The sequence below is a fragment of the Ostrinia nubilalis genome, chromosome 27, assembly GCF_963855985.1.
Source record: "Ostrinia nubilalis chromosome 27, ilOstNubi1.1, whole genome shotgun sequence".
NCBI classification, from domain to species: domain Eukaryota; kingdom Metazoa; phylum Arthropoda; class Insecta; order Lepidoptera; family Crambidae; genus Ostrinia; species Ostrinia nubilalis.
Genome location: NC_087114.1, coordinates 7170214 through 7192872, shown reverse-complemented (window position 1 = coordinate 7192872; position 22659 = coordinate 7170214). Strand labels below are relative to the sequence as shown.

The following is a 22659-nucleotide window of genomic DNA, read 5'->3' as shown; positions in this document are numbered from 1 at the left end:
AGAGTGGTTAAATAGGAAAGTTTATATGTATACTTAGCACCCGTGCGAAGCCGGGGCGGGTCACTAGTGAATATTAATTACCTGTTCAGCAATAGCTTTTTCTAAGTCCGCGGCGCTTTGTCCGCTACTGCCTGTGGTCGTTTGAGGTTGTAAACTCTGAGCGGCTGCCAACTGCTTCTTGAGTGCCAACAGCTTGTCGACCTCCGGCTGCCACACCGCCTTGTCTTTGGTCGACGCTTTGAGCTTGCGTACTTTTTCGCCCTGTACCAAGATAATATTATGTTTTTATCTTTATGTCTGAGCTTGGTTTAGAATGACACGTTTTTGTTACAATTTTGACAATTTAACTTTAACACATTTTTTCGATCATAAAATAATTCTTTTTTAAACAAAAGTTGGTGATACACAAAGTTTGTCTTTGTTTGTAGCCGGGTCTCTAGCGCGTGTTTTACTCTCAACAATCAACAAAAGTATTTCAACATTCAACAAAATTGCCTACAAAAATATTAAATGTTGACATGATTTTGTTGATTGTGTAAACCAAAACTCGTGCTGGAGACACGGATTATAACCAAATTTTGATTAAAATAGCAACAATGTTTGTTTTTCTCTTCTATAAAGGGACGAATTTAATTGCCAGAAACTTACTTATATTATAAAGTTTGTTATTTTGTCAGTTTTTGTATTGCCAGATTAATAATAGTGAAAAATACCAACCTGTTCCGCGATGGCAGCTTCTAATTCAGCAGCTGACTTATTCACGTCGCCGTTCTGTAAAAAATATCCATTTTCTGAAATATTCTTTAAGCATTTATGGTATAACGTAAGTAGAATGAACATACTGTAAAAGCTAGGATTACAAATGCTCACATACCACGTTAGCTCTCTCGCTCTGCGTGCCAGCATACTTGGCCTTTAGTTTCTCCAGCAGTTCTGGTTCGATCTTCGCGAACAAAGGCTCCGGCTTGCCGATCACGTGGCCGGAAGGCAGGTACTGAATCATGGCTGGGTTGCTGTGGGGAGAGGAATAATTTTAAAGTGTGTCTACGAGCACGAGCCAAAATTCGTGTAAAGCCCGGTCTCCGAGCACGTAGAATTTTGTCCAATGACCCCAAGCTATCCACCCTTATCGCTCGCGCGTAATTATGTTGCTGTCGCGCTCGCACACTCACTGCGGGCGCCCGTCGCACAGTCGCGACAGCAATATAATTACGCGCGAGCGATAAGGATGGGTAGCTTGGGGTCATTGGACACAATTCTACGTGCTCGGAGACCGGACTATAGTGTGAACGGACTTAGGCTCCTTGTACACGTTCGTTCGTTTCAGCCAAATGACGTCTACTGCTGGACAAAGGCCTCCCCCAAGGTTTTCCACAATGAACGGTTCTGCGCTGCCCGCATCCAGGTTCTTCCCGCGACCTTTACCAGATCGTCGGTCCACTTAATGGGCCTACCTACGCTACGTCTTCCGGCGAACTGACAATATACTTACTTAGGGTTGATCCTCAGAGCAGTAGCGTCAACGTTCAACTGCGCTCGTAGTTTGCGCACAGTGTCAGGCACGTATGGCGATAGTAGCGCGCATAGCACTGCCACTAGCTGGCAACACAGGCCTATGGCTGTGGCACCGCGCTGCCTGCAAGAAAACATATTTTTAGACGTTAACACGAGGCTACAAAGTTTAAATTTCATAAAAAGTAATAAAGATTGTTTTAGTGTCTTGTTGGTTGTCCTATTTATTAAATAAATAAAATAAAAATAATATAGAATTGAATGGGGAAATATCAAGAGACAACTACCAATCTCTGAAATTATGACAAAAACTAGTTGTGCCCCGCGGTGTTACCCGCGGTAAAACGTACCCTATGTGTTAATCCAGGGTGTCAGCTAACTCCATACTAGATTTTATTAAAATCGCTCAAGCCGTTTAGACGTGAAGAAGTAACAAACATACACACTCACAAACTTACTGCGGTGTAATCTTGCGGCTTAGTTACACCCAGCAGACAATCGTGTAGTACGACATAATAATATTATAGGTGTACGTACACATCACTCAGGTCAGATATAAGGACACTCACTTGTCGTCATCGGAGCCCTTGAGGAGCACCCAGGGCTGTTCAGACTGCATGTGCTGGTTGCCGAGCCGGGATATCGACAGCACGTGCCTCAGCGCCTCTCGAAGGCGGCCCTTATGTGTTGTACGTATGACCACAGAATAATAATAACTACTACATACAGAAGCTTTACTTCGCGAAGGTATTTTAAAAAATATGCTCAATGTCATTAACAATATGGTGTAATTTAGCCTGTCTCAAGAGTCAAGCACCATTTTGTTGACAAACGTCAGTGATCGGCACTGCGCCGAAGCTATAGGGCTGACTTCGGTAAAATGATGTGACGTGAGGTGCCAAACTGCAGAAAATGGCGGAGGGACAAATACATGATTTAGCATGAATAATATTAACTACTTATTTACCTCCCAGTGTCTTCAGGCAACTTAAAAAAGTACATTCTGTGTTTTTATTATTATTTAGGCAGTTAAATACTGCACAGTATTTAGTACACCATTTTCTTTATTTTCTTCCATCATACACAAGAATACGCGTGCGTGAGTCAATGTTCGCTCGTATGTGAGGCCTTGTCGAATAGTATCCTGTAGGTGGGCCATCGTGCGTGTTTTGTTTTCGATGTAAATTCGCGGAGATGGACAGGCCTGGTATGACAATAATGATGATGATGATGAGTGCACTCACTTGTCGTCATCGGAGCCCTTGAGAAGCACCCAGGGCTGTTCAGACTGCATGTGTTGGTTGCCGAGCCGGGATATCGACAGCACGTGCCTCAGCGCCTCTCGAAGGCGGCCCTTCTCCATGTGTTGTACGTATGCTGTCCAAATAAAATACAGAGTGATTTCAAAATCTATGGTAATGTGTTCAATTATAGAATTTACAGAAAGAAAAATGTTTATTATAATGGAACTTTACTAGAACTTCTAAGTTAGGTGGTAGGGTCTTCTAGGTTTTTCGTTAGATCGGCCGTTTGGTGTAGTGATTCGAAACAGACTACTATTCCGGAGGTAGCGGGTTCGATTCCGGAGGTAGCGGGTTCGATTCCCGCACAGTACAAACATTTGTGTGCATGAACATATTTGTTTGTATTGGACTGGGTGTTTTCTATGTATAATAAGTATGTATTTACAAAAAAAAAAGTATTTAATTATGTTTATATCCGTTGTCTAGTACCCATAGTACAAGCTTTGCTTAGTTTGGGACTAGAAGCGCAGTGTAAAATGTCTAAGGATATTTATTTATTTATTATTTATTTATTTATTTTCAGGAGCCTGGGTTCGACTACCTCCCTCCCCTGGGCTAACCTGCCCCTCATCCCCTTGGCTAACCTGTCCCTTTGCCCTGGGCTAGATTGGTCATCACTATGAATCCTGGCCAGACCGCCCCCTATCCTGGCACACAATCAAAGTTTTGAGAAGCAGTGATGTTATCAATGTATAAATATAATAACTACTAATTTACTGAACTATTTAATTTCATTTCAACGTTAGCAGCCCGACGCGAAGTACCGTTTTTATGGTGTGGCAAACCGAACCTCTTTGTTTTTGATATTTTTTCTTTTTCTTTAAAAATTCTGTTTTGACTGCCGTCTTGTTCGTAGTGTCTTAGCAACGGTACGAAATAAACGCGAAGTTTTACTTGGATATTTTTCATTCTTTTGCACGGCCAAACCACTGATCCCTCACTGTCCTCAACTTATGGTGTCAAGCCCCAGATGGTGGAGAATTGACAATAAGAAGGGACATGGATCAGAGAAATTTGCAGGGAGTCAAGCAAAGCGCCCAGAGCAAGTATCCGCGCGCTCTCCGGAAATACGGTTCGTACGCCGTGAGGCAGGAAGAACCATGAGTGGCGGTACCCCCTAACCTAGTTAGACTGCCCCCTATCCTGGCTACACAGTCCCTTATCCAGGATAGACTGCCCTTTATAAACTACCACTCACCCACAATCTCCCTATTGACCAGTGCCACCAGTTCCGCGTCACTCGGCGTCAGGATGACGTCAGGCACTTTTCCCTTGAAGCTGTTCGCTCTCTACTAGACTAGACTGCTCCCTATCCTGTTCTAGATTACCCTCCACCCTCTACCATCTCCTGAGCTAGACTGATCCCCCCTCTAATAGGCTAGACGGCTCCCTCTCCTGGCTAGACTGCCCCCCCCCCTCTTTCTCCTGGGCCAGACTGATCCCCCATCCCAGCTAGATTGCCCTCCTTCTCCTTGGCTAGACTGCTCCCCATCCTCCAGACTGTCTAGTCTGAAACCTCCCTTTCTAGATTAGACTAAACCTCCCGCGTTTCCTGGCTAAGTCGCTGTCTATCCTGGCTAGGCCTCCCCCCCTGTCCCCTGGGGTAAACTAAACCACTCACCGACTATCTCTCTGTTCACTAAAGCGACCAGTTCCGCGTCACTCGGCGTCAGGATGACGTCAGGCACTTTTCCCTTGAAGCTGTTCGCACAGAAGCTTAAGGATCGATGGCAGAAGTTACCCAGGTTGTTCAGGAGCTCTGAGTTGTTTCTGTTAACATAAATAACATTTAGTTTGAACTATAGAGATATAGAGAGATGCCAACTAATGCGCCGAGTTAGAACTCAATGTCGCTTTAGAAATTCACACACACAAAGAAATCAAAATATGTGGTAATTATCCACTGCGGTATCAGTACTCAACATTCGAATAATCTTAGTACTACGCAAGCAATGTAAGCTGTTTACATAATGACGTCGCTACTGTCATCATTGCTGTAGCGAGCAATGTGTTCTGTTTTTGGGCATATGGCTGCGACACCGGCCCCGCCCCTTTTCACATCTCGCTTTAGTTTCTGTGACAGAGATCACACTCTTTATCATTGTGAGAAAGTCTGCTCAAGACAAGTTACAAAGCAATGTCAGAAGCCATCACAACATGACACGACACAACACTATACTCGGCGCAAAGACTCGTGGCAGGCTGTGTAATAAAATCAAAAAAAATCAAAAAATCAAAATCAAAAATATTTATTCAGTTTAGACCACAAGTGGCACTTATGAACAGAGCATATTATTATTATTTATTTCTCGCATCCTTGCTCCACCCTTCCAGGATTATTATTATTATCACGTTTTCTCTCGCACTCACACTGGTTATGGGTGACGTCACACAGAGAATAGTAATAATTAATAAAATTGGCGAGTGTGCATCTCTTTTTCAAAAGTTTCCGATCTGATGTTTATTGCTTATCTAACATGATAAAAAAGTCAAGACAAATATAAATCTGGCTTAAGTTGTCTTGAAATATCGCCTTTTAACAATAAAACTACCTAAATTGCGCCATTTCCATCTATGTGTCTCAGACAACGCACAAGGTGGACTGACGACCTCATAAAGGTAGCAGGAAGGCGCTGGATGCAGGCCGCTACCAACCGCGCAATATTTAAATCATTGGGGGAGGCCTATGTTCAGCAGTGGACGTCCTGTGGCTGCAATAATGATGGTGTCTTAGAAGGAACCAGTGATGTTATGAATATCCGTAACCGTAACCGAAACTATCGGATATCCGAAATGATATCATATCCGTGATCGTAACCGAAACCGGTATAATATTATTCTAATATCCGTAACCGTATCCATAACCGAAACTTCATATCCATAACATCCCTGGGAGGAACATAGTCTCACCTGGTTCCTAGCTCGACCCAACTGAAGCTGGAGTCTGAGGTCTCAGGCCTGATGCTGGCCAGGTAAAACCGCCACACGTCTGATGGGATGCCCGTGTCCTGTCACAAATAAAGAAACTCAATACTTTGTTGGAAAACTACGAGTATAATGTACAAAATAGCCTCATCAGAAAATTTAAATTTCTTTTTTAAAATACAGGGTGTCTTAAAAACTAAGGAACTGTTTTATATTGTTGTAATGTTTTTATTTTTTAAGTTCACATGTATCAACTCATGCTGTTTGTTTCCTTAATAAAGAAAAATAAAAATAAAATAAAATATCGCCAAAACTAGTGTTAAGATTAATGGCGTCAAACTTTGAACTTATTAAAAATATCACAGTCACGACTTAACACTAACAATTTCGTTGCGGGTCCAATGACAGTTTAACTTTCCCGCGGGACAAACTCGACCTTCACTGGTTGGGTTATTGGCGGTCAAGCTGCAGATCCTGGCTACACAGGAGTTGCAGCGGTGGGAATTTATTTAGGAACCTATTATTGATATCGTTTAATAGAGCTCGTGAAGCACTTTCAGGATCAGTAACCAGTTTTTGGATATCTTGTAAAGTTTAGAAATAATCGAGTTTCCGCCCTGTATGTATGTCAATAATCATTGCAAATACATCATCACTTGATTTTGATTATAATAAAGGCTAGATAACCCTGTGGCAAATATTATGTTCACGATAGTTTTTTTAGTTTAGAAAAAAAAAACTTCTTGAATAAGTAAAAAATACCTGTGCATCTGTGCCAAAAACGCCCACCCCTCTTGATTTCGAGAACTTTCCTTCTTCATAATTCAGGTACTCTATAAACAAATTAAAACATGAATAAGAAATTAATTTAAAACAAGCTTCAGTCAGTTAAATAAGAATTTTTTCACTCTAAAGTGAGTTTGACTAACGCCCTTGGTCAAAACCACTTTTGACTGGCAAAATCAGTCAAAAGTGTCAAAGGCATGATTTTTGCAGTCAAAAGTGGTTTTGACCGATAATGAGTTTTGACTGTAATATATCCATCACTGGTAACACACTGATTGAAGAAAGTCTTCAGACTATAGTTAAGTGAAATTTCACACACCTGTCGCGAACAAATGGTTGACCAGCACGTGTCCTTCGTTGATGCCCATCAGTGTCGCTGGGAACATAATCGTGTGGAACGGAACGTTGTCTTTGGCCATGAACTGGTATAGTTTCACCTATAAAATCAAAAAGTAATATTTAGTCAAGTCATAGACGCCCCGTATTCACAAACATTACTACGAGGTCTCACAGTGCGCGTGAACGCACAGGGTGACACACGAACCAATCACAGAGCTATAATCAACGATGTGCATTCGATTTCAAAAGTGCCACTAGTGGTCAAAATTGAATAAAATATTTTTGATTTTGATTTACTGCTTCACTTAAGTGTTCGTTCGTTGGTGAATATGGACGTGAATGTCATTTGTGTGTCAGTTTTCAGGATTATTTCAATTTTGTACAATAAATCAATCACTGAACCAGTCGCCACGTTTCTGAAGCACTATTTCTCTAAAAAAATCCACGACTTCACTCACTTAAAATCTGAAAAAATCTCAGAGCTCAAATTTTCAGCGAGCCAATGAGTGCTAACGAACTGTCAAATACAAAAACGGTTTATATTGGCATCATGCATCTCTTTCTATCGCACAGTGTTGCTGCTAGTGACATCTCGCTCGCTCAGTCCTTTGTTGCTCTATTCCGCTAGGTATATTAACTTTACGGGACAAACTCACATCATACTCCTTGTCAGGTTTCCACCATTTCTCGTATTGTCGTGTCGCGTTCTGTGTTATGCTGAGGTAGCCGATCGGCGCGTCGAACCACACGTAGAACACCTGAGAAAAACATAAAATATAAGGTAAGGTCAACGGCAAGCAAAAGGCTGTGGGTTAAAATTCTCAAGTAAGGTCAATGACTAAAATAATATAATGTCACCGCGATGCAGATTCGATATAGTTAGAACGGTTAGAGCGCCATCTATTTGTAGCAGGACGAAATACTAAGCCACTAAGTAAAAAATTTATAGAAAATCAGCCTTACAGCACCATCTGTTGATAATATGCTGTATATATTTTGTATAAATATACAATATTATAATATTTTATGTATTATATTGGTGTAAATTTTTGTAGCTTTTAACACCGCCTACTCAATTTCTCTGTTTTGTTCAAGGTCACCTGAGAGAGAATACTTTATTGCATTAAGATCGCCTTTTTGTACGGAACATTCTTATGTGTGTGTTATTCTTATAAAGTCTTTAAATAAAATAAAAATAAGATAGATCCTCGAAGAATGTTCTAATAAGAAAGTAGCCTTACAGCGTCATCTCTTACACCAGGCCGAACTACTTAGTCATAATGTCGCAGCATACTGTTTTAGTTACCTTGCTAGTGAACCCTTCCACAGGCACCGGCACCCCCCATTTCAAGTCTCTGGTGACAGCTCTACAGTCTAATTTTTTAGAAATCAGCAGAAATGTCATCAAAAATGGCCAACTGACATAAAAATATTTTTAGTCTGTGAACTAGTGATGCGACAAAACCTCTCGTTAATCGCGAAGTGAAATTATTGTAGTACTTGCGTATCATCGCCGGGTGATCGTCAAAATACCTACTAAAAATAAAAAAAAAAAACGTTATTGAGTAAATTGTTTAATTGGACGCGGGATTATTCGTCGAGGTTAGAAAAATCCACTCACCTACCATGTTCTCATCAATTCTCGGCACCTGGTTTTGACATTTCTATTTATTTTAATCACAATTTTATATTTTGTTTTTATAATTTCTATTCAATTTAATCACAATTTTATGATATGTTATTATTTTTTTATTATTGCAAAAACCAATAGCTAATTTGTTACGTGGCTGGTGGACGTGGCAAATGTCAACTTGACAAGTGACATTATTTTTTTTTTTTTTAATTGTTTTTTTTTTCTCTGTCTTTAGCATTGGTTTTTGTTTTTGACATGTGTATGTAATGATTATTAATAATATTGTTATGTTTTAATTTGGAATGATGTATTTTGTTATTATTTAATTTTTAATTTTTTTGAATGATTAATTTATGGTTTTATTATTATTATTTTTTCTTCTAATTTCTTTCTTTGTTTTGTATAGCGCTGCAAAAGGCACCCACTGAAAATCAGTGTCTTGGCAGTCACACTGTCAAGATATTACTGAGTGGGTGACCTTTTTTGGCAACTTAGTTATTTTTTTTTTGTGTATGTCTATGTTGCCTGAATTTGTTGTTGCCAAAATAAAGTTAACTTTCTTTCTTTCTTCTTTTCTTTCAACAAGGTCGCAACATTGAATGTGAACTGATTATGAAATTTTCGAGAACAGGAAACAAACTGTATGCACAGATGTAATCAAAAAACACACTGGACAGTAAAACAATCAATGATATCCGTAAAGTTATTAAACTTCAAATAGTTGCAAAAAGTTCTGTTTGACAGTGTTGCTACTAGTGACATCTCGCTCGCTTAGTTCTTTGTTGCTCTATTCCGCTAGGGAGGTAATTTAAGATGCTATCAATGAGGGTTTTCGCGATTAAAAAATCCGCCAGATGGCAATACGTAGACGCGAGGTCCAAATGCTGCATGATTGGTTATTTTTGACATGACATTGACAGATATGTCAAAATCCAATAATCACGCAGCATTTGGACCTCGCGTCTACGTATTGCCATCTGGCGGATTTTTCAATCGCGAAAACCCTCATTGAAAGAAGATTTTTATTTTCTTTTATTTTATTTACTTATATAGGAAAATAAGCAATGGAACAATACGTAAGCATAATTGCATAAATAAGTAAAATAATTTCGTTTAAATAAAACCGACTAAAAATTAAACTGACTCCGAAAAAGTAGAAAAATAATTTTTACGTTATCTCCAATATCGTCGAAGTTATCGCTGGAAAACTAAACAAAGTATTGTATATTTTTTATTTAAAATTAATCAGTAATCGAGATAAGTGAATACTTAAAATAATATCGATTAAATTTACAGATTATTGTCTATGACTCACAGGTTACAGCACTGATGTGTCAGAGACAAGTCATAGACAATATGGAGATAACACATGATTTTAAACGTCAAGTCAATTTGACAAGTCTCACAAATTTTCATCGTCCACGTATTTTGCTAAAATAATTTGTTTCAAAGATTGATTTCAAACTTGTATAAACGTGAAAATAAAGTTGGTTTCATGGGCTTGTTAAATAATGTGTATGATATTATGAAGACGTAAGTGATTATGGTGTAATTGTGTATGAAAGTGTATGTTTACATCTCTGCTGGATTCTAAAAAATCAAGGTATAGCTCACACAGCTCTCTATTATAAAAGCACTGTTACAGCGCCATCTCTTTACACTTGACCGAACTACTTCCTACTTATGAAGAACTATTGAGGTGCCTAGTGACAGCACTAACGCGAAGCAACTTTACAGCGCCATCTGTTGACACAAAGCTGTACTACTTACTCCATAAGCCACATACCTTGCTAGTAAACCCTTCCACTGGCACCGGCACGCCCCACTTCAAGTCCCTGGTGACAGCCCTGGCTCGTAGCGGTTCACGCAACCACGCACGGCAAACCGCGCGCGCGGGCGGAGACCAATGGCCTTCGGTGGCGCTTATCCAAGTACGGAGGGATGGTTCTAGCTGGAAATTGGATGGTTGATAACATTGATCAATGATTTAACGACACTAACCCACTTACTAATAAAAAGTTACACAGTTGTTGGAACTGTTTTAAAAAGACATTTCCATACTAAACGTCACTTTAAAATACTGTTCAACGAGCGTGTAAGTTTTATTAGTAAGGAGGAATATCTTTAAAACACTTTAACCCACAGATCACAGAAACTAAAGGGAGATGTGACAAGGGGGCCGGTGTTGCAGCAATATGCCCGAAAACAGAACAGATTGCTCGTGAAAGCAATAATGACAGCAGCGACGTCATAATGTAAACAGCTTACTTTGCTTGCGTAGTACTATAGATTATTCGAACGTTGAGTACTGATACCGCAGTGGATAATGAGCACATATTTTGATTTCTGTGTTTGTTAACTTCTAATGCGACACTGAGTTTCAACTCAGCGCATTAGTTGGCATCTCTCTATATCTCTATGCTTTAACCTAACCCTAAAAATGCTGTGAAAATAGATTTTAGTATCTTTGAAATCAATAAATTGAGTTTACAAACTGATGACATCATCCCTTTGCCATAGAGAATCTATGAGTCGCGTTTTGACAGCTCATAAAAATTATCACCAACTAGCGACCCGCCCCAACTTCGGTACAATGTATTATACTGACTGAAAAACCTTCAAGAGGAAGGTTATGTCACTATCTACCGCATCAAAATCAGTGTCGTAGTTTTCAAGATTTAAGTATACATATGGACAGACAGTGACTTTGTTTTATACTAATTAATGATAAATGCCTCAATTGGGTGGTTGGTAACATTATCCTATATTTTCATGGAACAACTTGACTTACCTGTCCCAATTCAATAAACAGTTGACTGCTAGGTTTAACCGTAGGTGTGTGGCCGCACACTTTACATCTGGAAACAAATACATTATGGGTACATTAAAATGATATGATGACAGATACACAACTTGGTGAGACAATTTTAGTTGAGTTTTAGATCTTTTTACCTAGATGGGAGACGTTTTTACCGGAATGAAACAGGTTCTTACCGGGATGAGGCAGTTTCTTACCTCGGTTTCTTACAGGTTCTTACAGAAATCAGACAAATTCTTACTAGTGCGAGGTAAGTTCCTACCAGGCTGAAATAAGTTCTTACCGGGGTGAAATTAGTTCTTACCGGGGTGAGATGAGTTCGATCGCGTTGATGAGTTTCCCGCAATTGTCGCATTGATCTCCGCGAGCGTTGTCGTATAAACAGTTCTTACGGGGGTGAAGCAAGTTAAAACCTGGTTGAAATAAGTTCTTACCAGGGGTGAAATAAGTTCTTACCGGGGTGAATTAAGTTCTTACCGGGGTGAGATGAGTTCGATCGCGTTGATGAGTTTCCCGCAATTGTCGCATTGATCTCCGCGAGCGTTGTCGTATAAACAGTTCTTACGGGGGTGAAGCAAGTTAAAACCTGGTTGAAATAAGTTCTTACCAGGGGTGAAATAAGTTCTTACCGGGGTGAATTAAGTTCTTACCGGGGTGAGATGAGTTCGATCGCGTTGATGAGTTTCCCGCACTTGTCGCATTGATCACCGCGAGCGTTGTCGTATAAACAGTACAGTTCTTACCAGGCTGAAATAAGTTATTACCGTTGTGACATAAGTTCTTACCAGGGTGACATAAGTTCTTACCGGGGTGATATGAGTTCGATCGCGTTGATGAGTTTCCCGCACTTGTCGCATTGATCACCGCGAGCGTTGTCGTATAAACAGTACAGTTCTTACCAGGCTGAAATAAGTTATTACCGTTGTGACATAAGTTCTTACCAGGGTGACATAAGTTCTTACCGGGGTGATATGAGTTCGATCGCGTTGATGAGTTTCCCGCACTTGTCGCATTGATCACCGCGAGCGTTGTCGTATAAACAGTACAGTTCTTACCAGGCTGAAATAAGTTATTACCGTTGTGACATAAGTTCTTACTAGGGTGACATAAGTTCTTACCGGGGTGATATGAGTTCGATCGCGTTGATGAGTTTCCCGCACTTGTCGCATTGATCACCGCGAGCGTTGTCGTATAAACAGCCGGGGTGCGGACACGTGCCTTCTACGAATCTGTTAAGTAATCACTTATTTAAAAAGTCATTTATTTTTTGCAATTGGGAAAAAAAGCACTTTTAGATACCCAGACTTTCTGTCGGCCGATAGTTTGGTCGGCTTCCAGTGTGTATGAGCAACCGGCCGATACCAAATCGTTATAATAAACTGTTGAAATTTTATACTGAAACAGACTGAAATATCTGTGGTCTGTGGCTAGGCTTACAATAGGATTTTGCAAACAATGTTACATTAGATTGAATAAATAATTACTATGATTACACAGTAGAATTTTCTGTAGAAGTTGTAGACTCATATGTAATCGGGTCCATATTCGGTTGCATAAAAAATATTGTCATAATTTAAGAGTGCATAAAGTTTTTTGGCATACTCATCATTTCGCATAACGTTCATACAGAATAATTCATAAGGCATATTTTTTTTGCCATAACCACTTTTACTATAATAATATTTTAGTATATATTTTTTCTGTATACTTGTTTTTTTAATAACGATTTCTAGGCATAACATTTATTGGCATCTAAACCAATGCCATAAATATTATCATTCATAATATACAAAATACCATAATTTTAACAAATATGAAATATAAAAATGTTATAAGTTAACAAATATAAATAGACAAGCAAGCATGCAAACAAGCATGCAAGCAAGCAGCAAGCATGCAATCAAACAGCAAGCATGCAAGCAAGCTGCAAGGAAGCATGTAAGCATGCATGCAAGCAAGGATGCAAACAAGCAAGCAGCAAGCAAGCAGCAAGCAAGCAGCAAGCAAGCAGCAAGCAAGCAGCAAGCAAGCAGCAAGCAAGCAGCAAGCAAGCAGCAAGCAAGCAGCAAGCAAGCAGCAAGCAAGCAGCAAGCAAGCATGCAAGCAAGCATGCAAGCAAGCAGCAAGCAGCAAGCAAGCAAGCATGCAAACAAGCAGCAAGGAAGCATGCATGCAAGCAAGCATGCATGCAAGCAAGCAAGCATGCAAGCAAGCATTAGGATTGCCTTATCTCCGGCGCTGCGGGAAGTGCGGTCCTTCCGCTCTGGCGTAACATATACCCGGCATGCCATGCTCGCTTCCGCAGCTTCGGCTGGCTGGTCGCCGAACCTCAGCCGCTCCAGCTTGCACGGCTGCCGGATATATGTTACAGCGAGCGAGGACCGCACTCCCTCCGCGCCTCCGGCTTTTAAATTACACTCTAGTATAGGGCAGACTAATACCACGTGGAAGAGACCACGGCCAGTCGGGATCAACATAATTTCAGACCAGGCAAGCTTAATGTTGTAAAAGAAATGTGGACTGTATAATATGTGCGTTATAATAGATAAGAGGGATTCAAGATCAAACAGAATGTAGTTTCACGAGCTTAAGTTTTCTAAGAAACAGGTCAAAAATTAAGAACAAAAATGACAATGATACAGATAATTTAGTTTTTGCAAATCTATAGGCCGAAAGAGTATAAAGGTGGAAGGAGGATCGTTCGCAACATCACAAATACATAATTATTTACTCTTTAATGTTGGTTGCTCTTATAGACAATATTTATGACTTTAAATGTTATAAATAATTAAATTATGTTTATAGTATTTTATTAAAAACAAACTTTATGTATATAAAAATTATGTTCTTTACATTTATGATTATTTAAATTATGGTATTAAAAATTAGAGAAAGTTATTATTATGCCTAAGAAACCATTATGCATTTAGAAAACTATGCATATCAAAGTTTATGCGAAAAAACTTTATGCAAATACTGTTATACCAAACTAAATTATGATGAAAAATGTTATGCGTCTAAGAGGGCACCCTATGTAATCAAACAAAGTATTTTAATATTTCAGTACGATATTTCTATCCGAACCACTCTTTAAAGTTAAAGGGTCGTACTTTTTCATGTTCTTTATCTCTTAAACTGATATAGCACGTTTAAATTTCATTGTTTGGACTTTAGTTTTAGGTAATAAGGTTTAAAATAAGGTGGTAACTATTCAACTAACCTGTCAGCCAGGAATCGGTCGCATTTCTCGCAAAGCAACTGCTCGACGGATTGCGAGCTGACGAATCCATTGTCCTTCAGCTTCAAAAACATCTTTTGTGAGATTCTGTGGACAAGCAAATTATGTCATGAATATAATTTTCTACATTACATTGTCTAATCATTGGCTTCGTTTGGCCACAGAATAATAATAAATACTACGTACAGAAGTTTTACTTCGCGAAGGTATTTAAAAAAAAATATGCTCAATGTCATTAACAATATGGTGTAATTTAGCCTGTCTCAAGAGTCAAGCACCATTTTGTTGACAAACGTCAGTGATCGGCACTGCGCCGAAGCTATAGGGCTGACTTCGGTAAAATGATGTGACGTGAGGTGCCAAACTGCGGAAAATGGCGGAGGAAATACATGATTTAGCATGAATTATTATGATTAATATTAACTACTTATTTACCTCCCAGTGTCTTGAGGCAACTTAAAAAAGTACATTCTGTGTTTTTATTATTATTTAGGCAGTTAAATACTGCACAGTATTTAGTACACCATTTTCTTTATTTTCTTCCATCATACACAAGAATACGCGTGCGTGAGTCAATGTTCGCTCGTATGTGAGGCCTTGTCGAATAGTATCCTGTAGGGGGGCCATCGTGCGTGTTTTGTTTTCGATGTAAACTCGCGAAGATGAACAGGCCTGGTACTACGTACAGAAGTTTTACTTCGCGAAGGTATTTAAAAAAATGTATGCTCAATGTCATTAACAATATGGTGTAATTTAGCTTGTCTCAAGAGTCAAGCAAGTTTGTCAGAAGTTTTGTTGACAAACGTCAGTGATCGGTACTGCGCCGAAGCTATAGGGCTGACTTCGGTAAAATGATGTGACGTGAGGTGCCAATCTGCAGAAAATGGCGGAGGAAATACATGATTTAGCATGAATTATCATGAATAATATTAACTACTTATTTACCTCTCAGTGTCTTCAGGCAACTTAAAAAAGTACATTCTGTGTTTTTATTATTATTTAGGCAGTTAAATACTGCACAGTATTTAGTACACCATTTTCTTTATTTTTTTCCATCATACACAAGAATACGCGTGCGTGAGTCAATGTTCGCTCGTATGTGAGGCCTTGTCGAATAGTACTCTTGTAGGGGGCAATCGTGCGTGTTTTGTTTTCGATGTAAACTCGCGGAGATGAACAGGCCTGGTTTGGCCGAAAATATAAATTGTTAGCAAAATGGCGATCGCCATGGCAACCGCCGAAAACTTTAGCATGTTTTTGGCGCGGACGATGTTTTCAAAAGTGACGTTTTCCATACATTTTTTTAGCAGTGATAGCATATACCGCTAAAAGGACGCCATTTTTCGTACTAACGCTTGCTAACGCTTTTTTGGCCAAATCATTTACCTCGCGAATTTAAATGAAGCGATTATATTGGTTCGCTACCCATCCTCGCACATCTCTGGTGGAAACGCAGCCTATAGGTGGGGGTTATTCGACGTTCGACCGTAGCGCGGGAAGATAAAGATAAAGTTGTGTGCGTTGATGAACTAAATTACTATCGTAAACACAGATCACAGAAACTAAAGCGCGATGTGAAAAGGGGGCGGGGCTAGTGTCGCAGCAATATGCCCAAAAACAGAACACATTGCTTGTAACAGCCATGATGACAGCAGTGACGTTATATGTATAAACATTTTACATTGATTGCGTAGTAGTAAAGATTATTCGAACGTTGAGTACTGATACCGCTGGATAATGAACACGTTCAAACTAACAGAGAGATACATTCAATCGTACGTCACTGCGTATGTAGTAGTGCTGTACGTACATTACTTGCAACGTAGTATGCGAACGAATAAATCGCACCCAATGCAATTTATTTTGATTACTTTGTGTGTGTGAATTTCTAATGTGACACTGGGTTTCGAACTCGGCGTATTAGCACAGAATAATAATAAGTACTACGTACAGAAGTTTTTCTTCGCGAAAGTATTCAAAAAAATGTATGCTCAATGTCATCAACAATATGGTGTAATTTAGCTTGTCTTAAGAGTCGAGCACCGTTTTGTTGACATACGTCAGTGATCGGTACTGTCTTGATGCCATAGGGCTGACTGCTACAAGAAGCTACTGTGTCGCCATCTAGCGCACCACACTTGCATTCACTGCTCTTCGCGGCAACGCGCAGCTACATGCGGCCGCCAGTTATATAGTGTAAGAGCTAGCACCTAAATATTTTATAACACACATAACTGTGACAATTTATTTCACGTGGGCGAAGCCAAAAAGCTAGTAAGAAATAAAAATTCAATTCAGTAGGTATTTCAAACCAAATTTTATTACATAAACAAACATTATACTAATTTCATTATGGGCCCTTAGTATGTGAAAACTGCAATTGACGATATTTCGCACTGTTTTCAATATTAAGTATTACAGAACGTATGTGTGATGGGATGATATTTTCGAAAACACGATTAGAAAAAATTTTTCTCGAAAAAAAAAACATTTACCTCTGGATTTTTTTATAAAAGTTTAATATGACCGTGTTTTACAATAAAATTCCTATAAAATCACAAAGGTATCATGTTTGCCTCTTTGATTTCCTGGCTGTTTTAGATTTCAAAAACCTAAATATATTAATTTATTAACTTTCTGATAAAAATGTGAATGGCTCTTACGATGTCCCCCCCTTAAATCAAAATGTCTTTATTTGGTCTATATGCCCATCATCACTACGTAATAATTATTAAAAAAAGTCGCTTTCCTGTCTGTCTGTCCCTATTTATGCTTAGATCTTTAAAACTATGCAACAGATTTTGATACGGTATTTAGGGTTCCGTAGCCAAATGGCAAAAACGGAACTCTTATAGATTCGTCATATAGTCTGTCTGAACATAGAACGTTTTTGTGCACTTTTTAAAATGAGTTAACCAAGTATATGGCTATTAGACTTGCACACGTCCGTCCGTTTTTTGTAGGATTAATATAATTAAGTAACATTTATTTTTTGCATTCGGCTCTTGGTCTAACCCAAACGAAACACGAACAACTAATGAACTAACAATGAACAAAGTTGATAAATTAGTAATATGTAAATAATGAATTTGTTTTACGAGCTGTCCCGGCGTACCCGCAAATTAATATAAAGTTGTTTAAGTGATTTATAAAATCGCAATATTATTTTTGAAAGTAGGGTCATTGTGCTGGTTTTCTATCTAACTTCGGTTTTCGTCCATTTCACTGAGCTGCCATAAACACATGCGTAAAATTTGAATACAAAGTATTGTATTCACAGAAGGCAGTAGCCATCCCGCGCTAGTTTTGTTGCAATCTATAATGCCTAAGCAACAGTTCTACCTAAATGAAAATGTAATTTAAAAAGTAGTGAGTTCCAAAAAATTACGTAAATGCGCGGCCATACACCGGTGACCGGTACATTGCAGAAATCATCGCGCTAGAAAAAAAACGTGCTGACAGGAAAAGTTTTTGGCACGTATGTCTAATTGATAGCATTATAAACACAATTTTAAGTGTTTATTAAACTTCTTCATACAAAATTAAATCTTAGATGACTAAGGGTCATTTTTTTAAAGCAAAGCTCAGGTCATATAGCAGGCAAATCAACTCGGAAAGGGATCAACAACGTATCGCCTTTTGTGGCATGGAGGTAATAGTGGAGAGGAAATATACAGGGTGGAAACGATAAGTGATCTCACTCGATTATTTCTAAACCATACAAGATATCGAAAAACTGGTTCCTGATCCTGAAAGTGCTTTACGAGCTCTTTCAAACGGCACCAATAACAGGTTACAGAATAAACTGGATCTATCCGAAAATTCAATGTTTCCGGCTTCCATACATTTGGTACAGCCTCATAATATTAAAAACTACGGAAGGTATCGTAAAACTGGTTACTGATCCTAAAAGTGCTTCACGAGCTCTATCCAACGGTATCAATATTAAGTTACAGAATAAACTGGATCTATCCAAAAATCCAATGTTTCTATCCCCCATACATTTAGTACTACCACAGTCATGGCACTCATCTCTTGATACTTGATACAACACTTTATAGCAAGTAAAGCCTAAAACTAATTTTTTCCTTGAATAATTTTAAATAAAAATGCAATTTACGAGTTTTTTTTAGGTTCATTATTTAATTTTTAAAAATTACACTTAATATTGTGTGGTTGGCATACATTTAGTATGGAAGCTGGAAACATTGAATTTTCAGATACTTCCAGTTTATTCTGTAACCTGTTATTGGTACCGTTTGAAAGAGTTCGTAAAGCACTTTCAGGGTCAGTAACCAGTTTTTCGATATCTTGTATGGTTTAGAAATTATCGAGTGAGATCACTTATCGTTTCCACCCTGTAGATCTATACAAAAATTCGACAAATTAATGACAAACAGCTGTTTATCTCTTTCTAACTTACCCCTGGTGATGTATAAAAAAAAGAAATAGATAATGTTTGGTCAGTACTCATTCTGGCAACATTTTCATGTGACGTCACTAACTACCTGACTTGTGCCGAGTAGGTACCTACATACAAGATTTAAGAAAACAACATATTTATAGGCAATCAGCTGACAACTACACGCACACACACACACAAATACCTGTCAGCTGATTGCCTATATTGCGGCCATGTTGTTTTCTTAAATCGTGTATGTATTTATAATGCGTGTAAATGTGTGCGTAATGTACCGAGTACGTTTATTTTAAAGTTACGCCAAGTCCATGAGACATTGATATACGTCAGTGTTTTTCGAGCTGTCATTGCCCTTCGCGCACTGTCATCGGCGAGGCAAGGCGTTTACGTTACGGTGCGGATTGTGTGTGCGTTGCAGTATGGACTTTAGTTGACTGCCTTTATGAGCACTCGAACGACATAAAATAATATGATACATTTATGTAAGAGTATTTTAAGATCACAAAGTTGGCAACTCCGATAGTTGGACGAAAACCAGCGCAAAGACCCTATCCTGTTTGACACCTATAATAATTGACAATAGCTGGCTCGGCGAACTTCGGCAAACTAATGTGTGACGTGAAGTGCCAAATCGCGGAAAATGTCGGAAGAAATACATGAATTTGCATGAATTATCATGAATAACAATAACCACTTATTTACCTCTCAGTGTCTTCAGGCAACTTAAAAAAAGTACATTGTGTGTTTTTATTATTATTTAGGCAGTTAAATACTGCACAGTATTTTTTACACAGTATTTTTTTATTTTTTTCCATAATACAAGAGTACGCGTGCGTGTGTCAATGCTCGCGCGTATCTCGTATGTGACGCCTTGTCGAATCGCCTCCTGTAGGTGGGCTATCGTGCGTGTTTTGTTTTCGATGTGAACTCGCGGAGATGAACAGGCCTGGTATTAGATGGCAACTCTCTAAGTCTAGATCTCTATGATCGTGAAACGTGATTTTTGTGTACAATAAACTTACTCGGTCTGCTCCTTAGTGCTGGTCCGGCCGAAATAGTCGAAGCCGACGTTGAACCAGCGGTACACCGCGTTGTGGATCTCGAAGTACTTGTCGCAGATCTGCTGTGGCGTCAGGCCCTCCTCTATCGCCTGGAATGAAGGCAAGATAGGTTCAATCCTGGTTTGGTTGTTGGCGATTAAGCTGTAGATCCTGGCTACAATAGGTAGGGCTAAAGCCCGGTCTGTGAGCACGTAGAATTTGGTCCAATGACCCCAAGCTACCCATCCTTATCCCTCGCGCGTAATTGTATTGCTGTCGCGACTGTGCGACTGGCACCCGCAGTGAGTGTGCGAGCGTAACAGCAACATAATTACGCGCGAGCGATAAGGATGGGTAGCTTGGGGTCATTGGACCAAATTCTACGTGCTCGCAGACCAGACTATAGAGGACCTTATGCCCGTTTTCACCATCAATCCCTAATTTTGAAGTGATCCCTACGGTAACAAATAACAGAAATTTTGTTATCATAGGGGTCACTTAAAAATTAGGGATTGATGGTGAAAACGGCATTAGTGTCTTAGGGAATAGGGTCTCCACTCACTAAAGAGTTAGTTTCCTTCCTGACCTCATACCCCAGATACGGTAAGCAGTGTCTTACAATACCCTTACACCAGTTGTAGCGGTGGAAACGACCGGTTTTTAAAGTGTGTTATGTCTGTCGATTCGTAGCTCCTAAATATACCGATTCTGATGTGGTTTTAACTTTACTTGATAGGTGGTCGAAGTGGTTCATAGTTATAACATAAAAGATAATTTACGAAAATCTGTTCAGCCGTTTCAAGATCACCAGATTCACTAGGCACGAGTAATTTACACCACAAAAATTAGTATTTTGTTGTAATAACGTTGCAAACTCGCAATAACGTTTAAGTACTTGAATGTGTCGTAGTTTGTTTTTGTAGTTCGGCCATCATTATTTCACTTACCTTTGTTTCAGTAGCCGTGCCGTATTCGTCTGTACCGCAGATATAGAGCGTGTTGTAGTCACATAATCGACAATATCTGGAAAAGAAATGTATTCAAATTATCTTTGGTAGGTCAACAACTATAATTATTATAAGAGCATTTAACATTTTCAGATCAAGCCGAAGGTTGAAGCGAGCTTCACCCGGAATCCTCAACCACAGAGGAACTGGCTATCTTACCTCCAACTGCCGGAACACAACAATGCTGTTAACATTGTTGTTATGGCGACAGACTTAGGTAAGATGGTAGCTAACCTTGCCACCAACTAAACCGAGCAGAAAATGTTGTCCCCACTGGGAATCAAACCCGGTACCTCTGGGTCTGAGACTAGACGCCAGAGCCTTATTCCCACGCGTGGGCATTAGGGTCGTGGGCATACTGACCTTGCAAATATGTCCGCGGAGAGCACACAGCCAATAATGTTGCCTAAATGCGGAACATTATTTACGTATGGCAACGCGGAGGTGATGAGGATGTTCTTGCGTCCTTTTACTGGCAATCTGAAAGAAATACGTAATAAAATCATCATCATAGGGTCATTTAGTCCCCACTGCAGGAGCACGACCCTCTCTAAGTTACCAGAGGCAAATGGAGGATTTGGCCTACACTCCCCACGCTGGCCAGACGGGTTGGGGAGGCCTGATGAAGTGATGAAGGAATTGAAAGAATGAATTACAGTATTACCACAGAATAATAATAAGTACTACGTACAGAAGTTTTACTTCGCGAAGGTATTTAAAAAAATGTATGCTCAATGTCATTAACAATATGGTGTAATTTAGCCTGTCTCAAGAGTCAAGCACTATTTTGTTGACAAACGTCAGTAATCGGCACTGCGCCGAAGCTATAGGGCTGACTTCGGTAAAATGATGTGACGTGAGGCGCCAAACTGCGGAAAATGGCGGAGGAAATACATGATTTAGCATGAATTATCATGAATAATATTAACTACTTATTTACCTCTCAGTGTCTTGAGGCAACTTAAAAAAGTACATTCTGTGTTTTTATTATTATTTAGGCAGTTAAATACTGCACAGTATTTAGTACACCATTTTCTTTATTTTCTTCCATCATACACAAGAATACGCGTGCGTGAGTCAATGTTCGCTCGTATGTGATGTGAGGCCTTGTCAAATAGTATCCTGTAGGTGGGCCATCGTGCGTGTTTTGTTTTCGATGTAAACTCGCGGAGATGAATAGGCCTGGTATTACTGACTATTAAAGCGGCGAACTTCGTACAGTCTATGTTCATCAAAAATAATGTAGGAATGGTGCCAGAATTTTTCAGATCGAGTAGTTTCGAAGGCTATTCAATACAAACGAACAAAAACATTTTCTCTTTATAACAATAATACAGTCAAAAGATTCTTAAGTGTCAAGTGCCATAAATCGGAACTAATATCGCAGTATAGATCTCGTTTCATCCACTCGGACGCGTCCCACCAGTTTATGGTCTCGGTCGCGCGGGGTGCGGGGAGTTTGATCCGAGCAAATCTCCTGTCAATGTCATTCAATGTTGTCTAACTATAATAGGGTAGTTTCCTAAAAAAAATTTTTTAGTCCGTCATGTTTAATATCAAAAAATATTGGACACATATATTTTTATTTGTCAATCTAACAAATAATTACATAGTTATGGTGCGTTGAAGTTCCACAC

General features: G+C 39.3%; 1 protein-coding gene across 1 annotated transcript in view; it reads right to left on the bottom strand.

Annotated features, from left to right (window-relative positions):
- Window positions 1–22659, bottom strand: part of LOC135084926 (methionine--tRNA ligase, cytoplasmic) — a 60705-nt gene that overhangs the window by 3389 nt on the left and 34657 nt on the right. Inside the window, exons 7-23 of the mRNA XM_063979673.1 lie at window positions 21386–21502; window positions 20963–21038; window positions 19998–20125; window positions 14538–14642; window positions 12436–12546; window positions 11291–11357; window positions 10286–10450; window positions 7523–7624; window positions 6847–6964; window positions 6504–6574; window positions 5727–5824; window positions 4438–4586; window positions 2757–2889; window positions 1493–1636; window positions 875–1013; window positions 718–771; window positions 82–261 (exon numbers count right to left, since the gene is read on the bottom strand). Coding sequence (XP_063835743.1) covers window positions 82–261; window positions 718–771; window positions 875–1013; window positions 1493–1636; window positions 2757–2889; window positions 4438–4586; window positions 5727–5824; window positions 6504–6574; window positions 6847–6964; window positions 7523–7624; window positions 10286–10450; window positions 11291–11357; window positions 12436–12546; window positions 14538–14642; window positions 19998–20125; window positions 20963–21038; window positions 21386–21502 — 1957 coding nt within the window. The remainder of the gene's footprint in view (window positions 1–81; window positions 262–717; window positions 772–874; window positions 1014–1492; window positions 1637–2756; window positions 2890–4437; window positions 4587–5726; window positions 5825–6503; window positions 6575–6846; window positions 6965–7522; window positions 7625–10285; window positions 10451–11290; window positions 11358–12435; window positions 12547–14537; window positions 14643–19997; window positions 20126–20962; window positions 21039–21385; window positions 21503–22659) is intronic.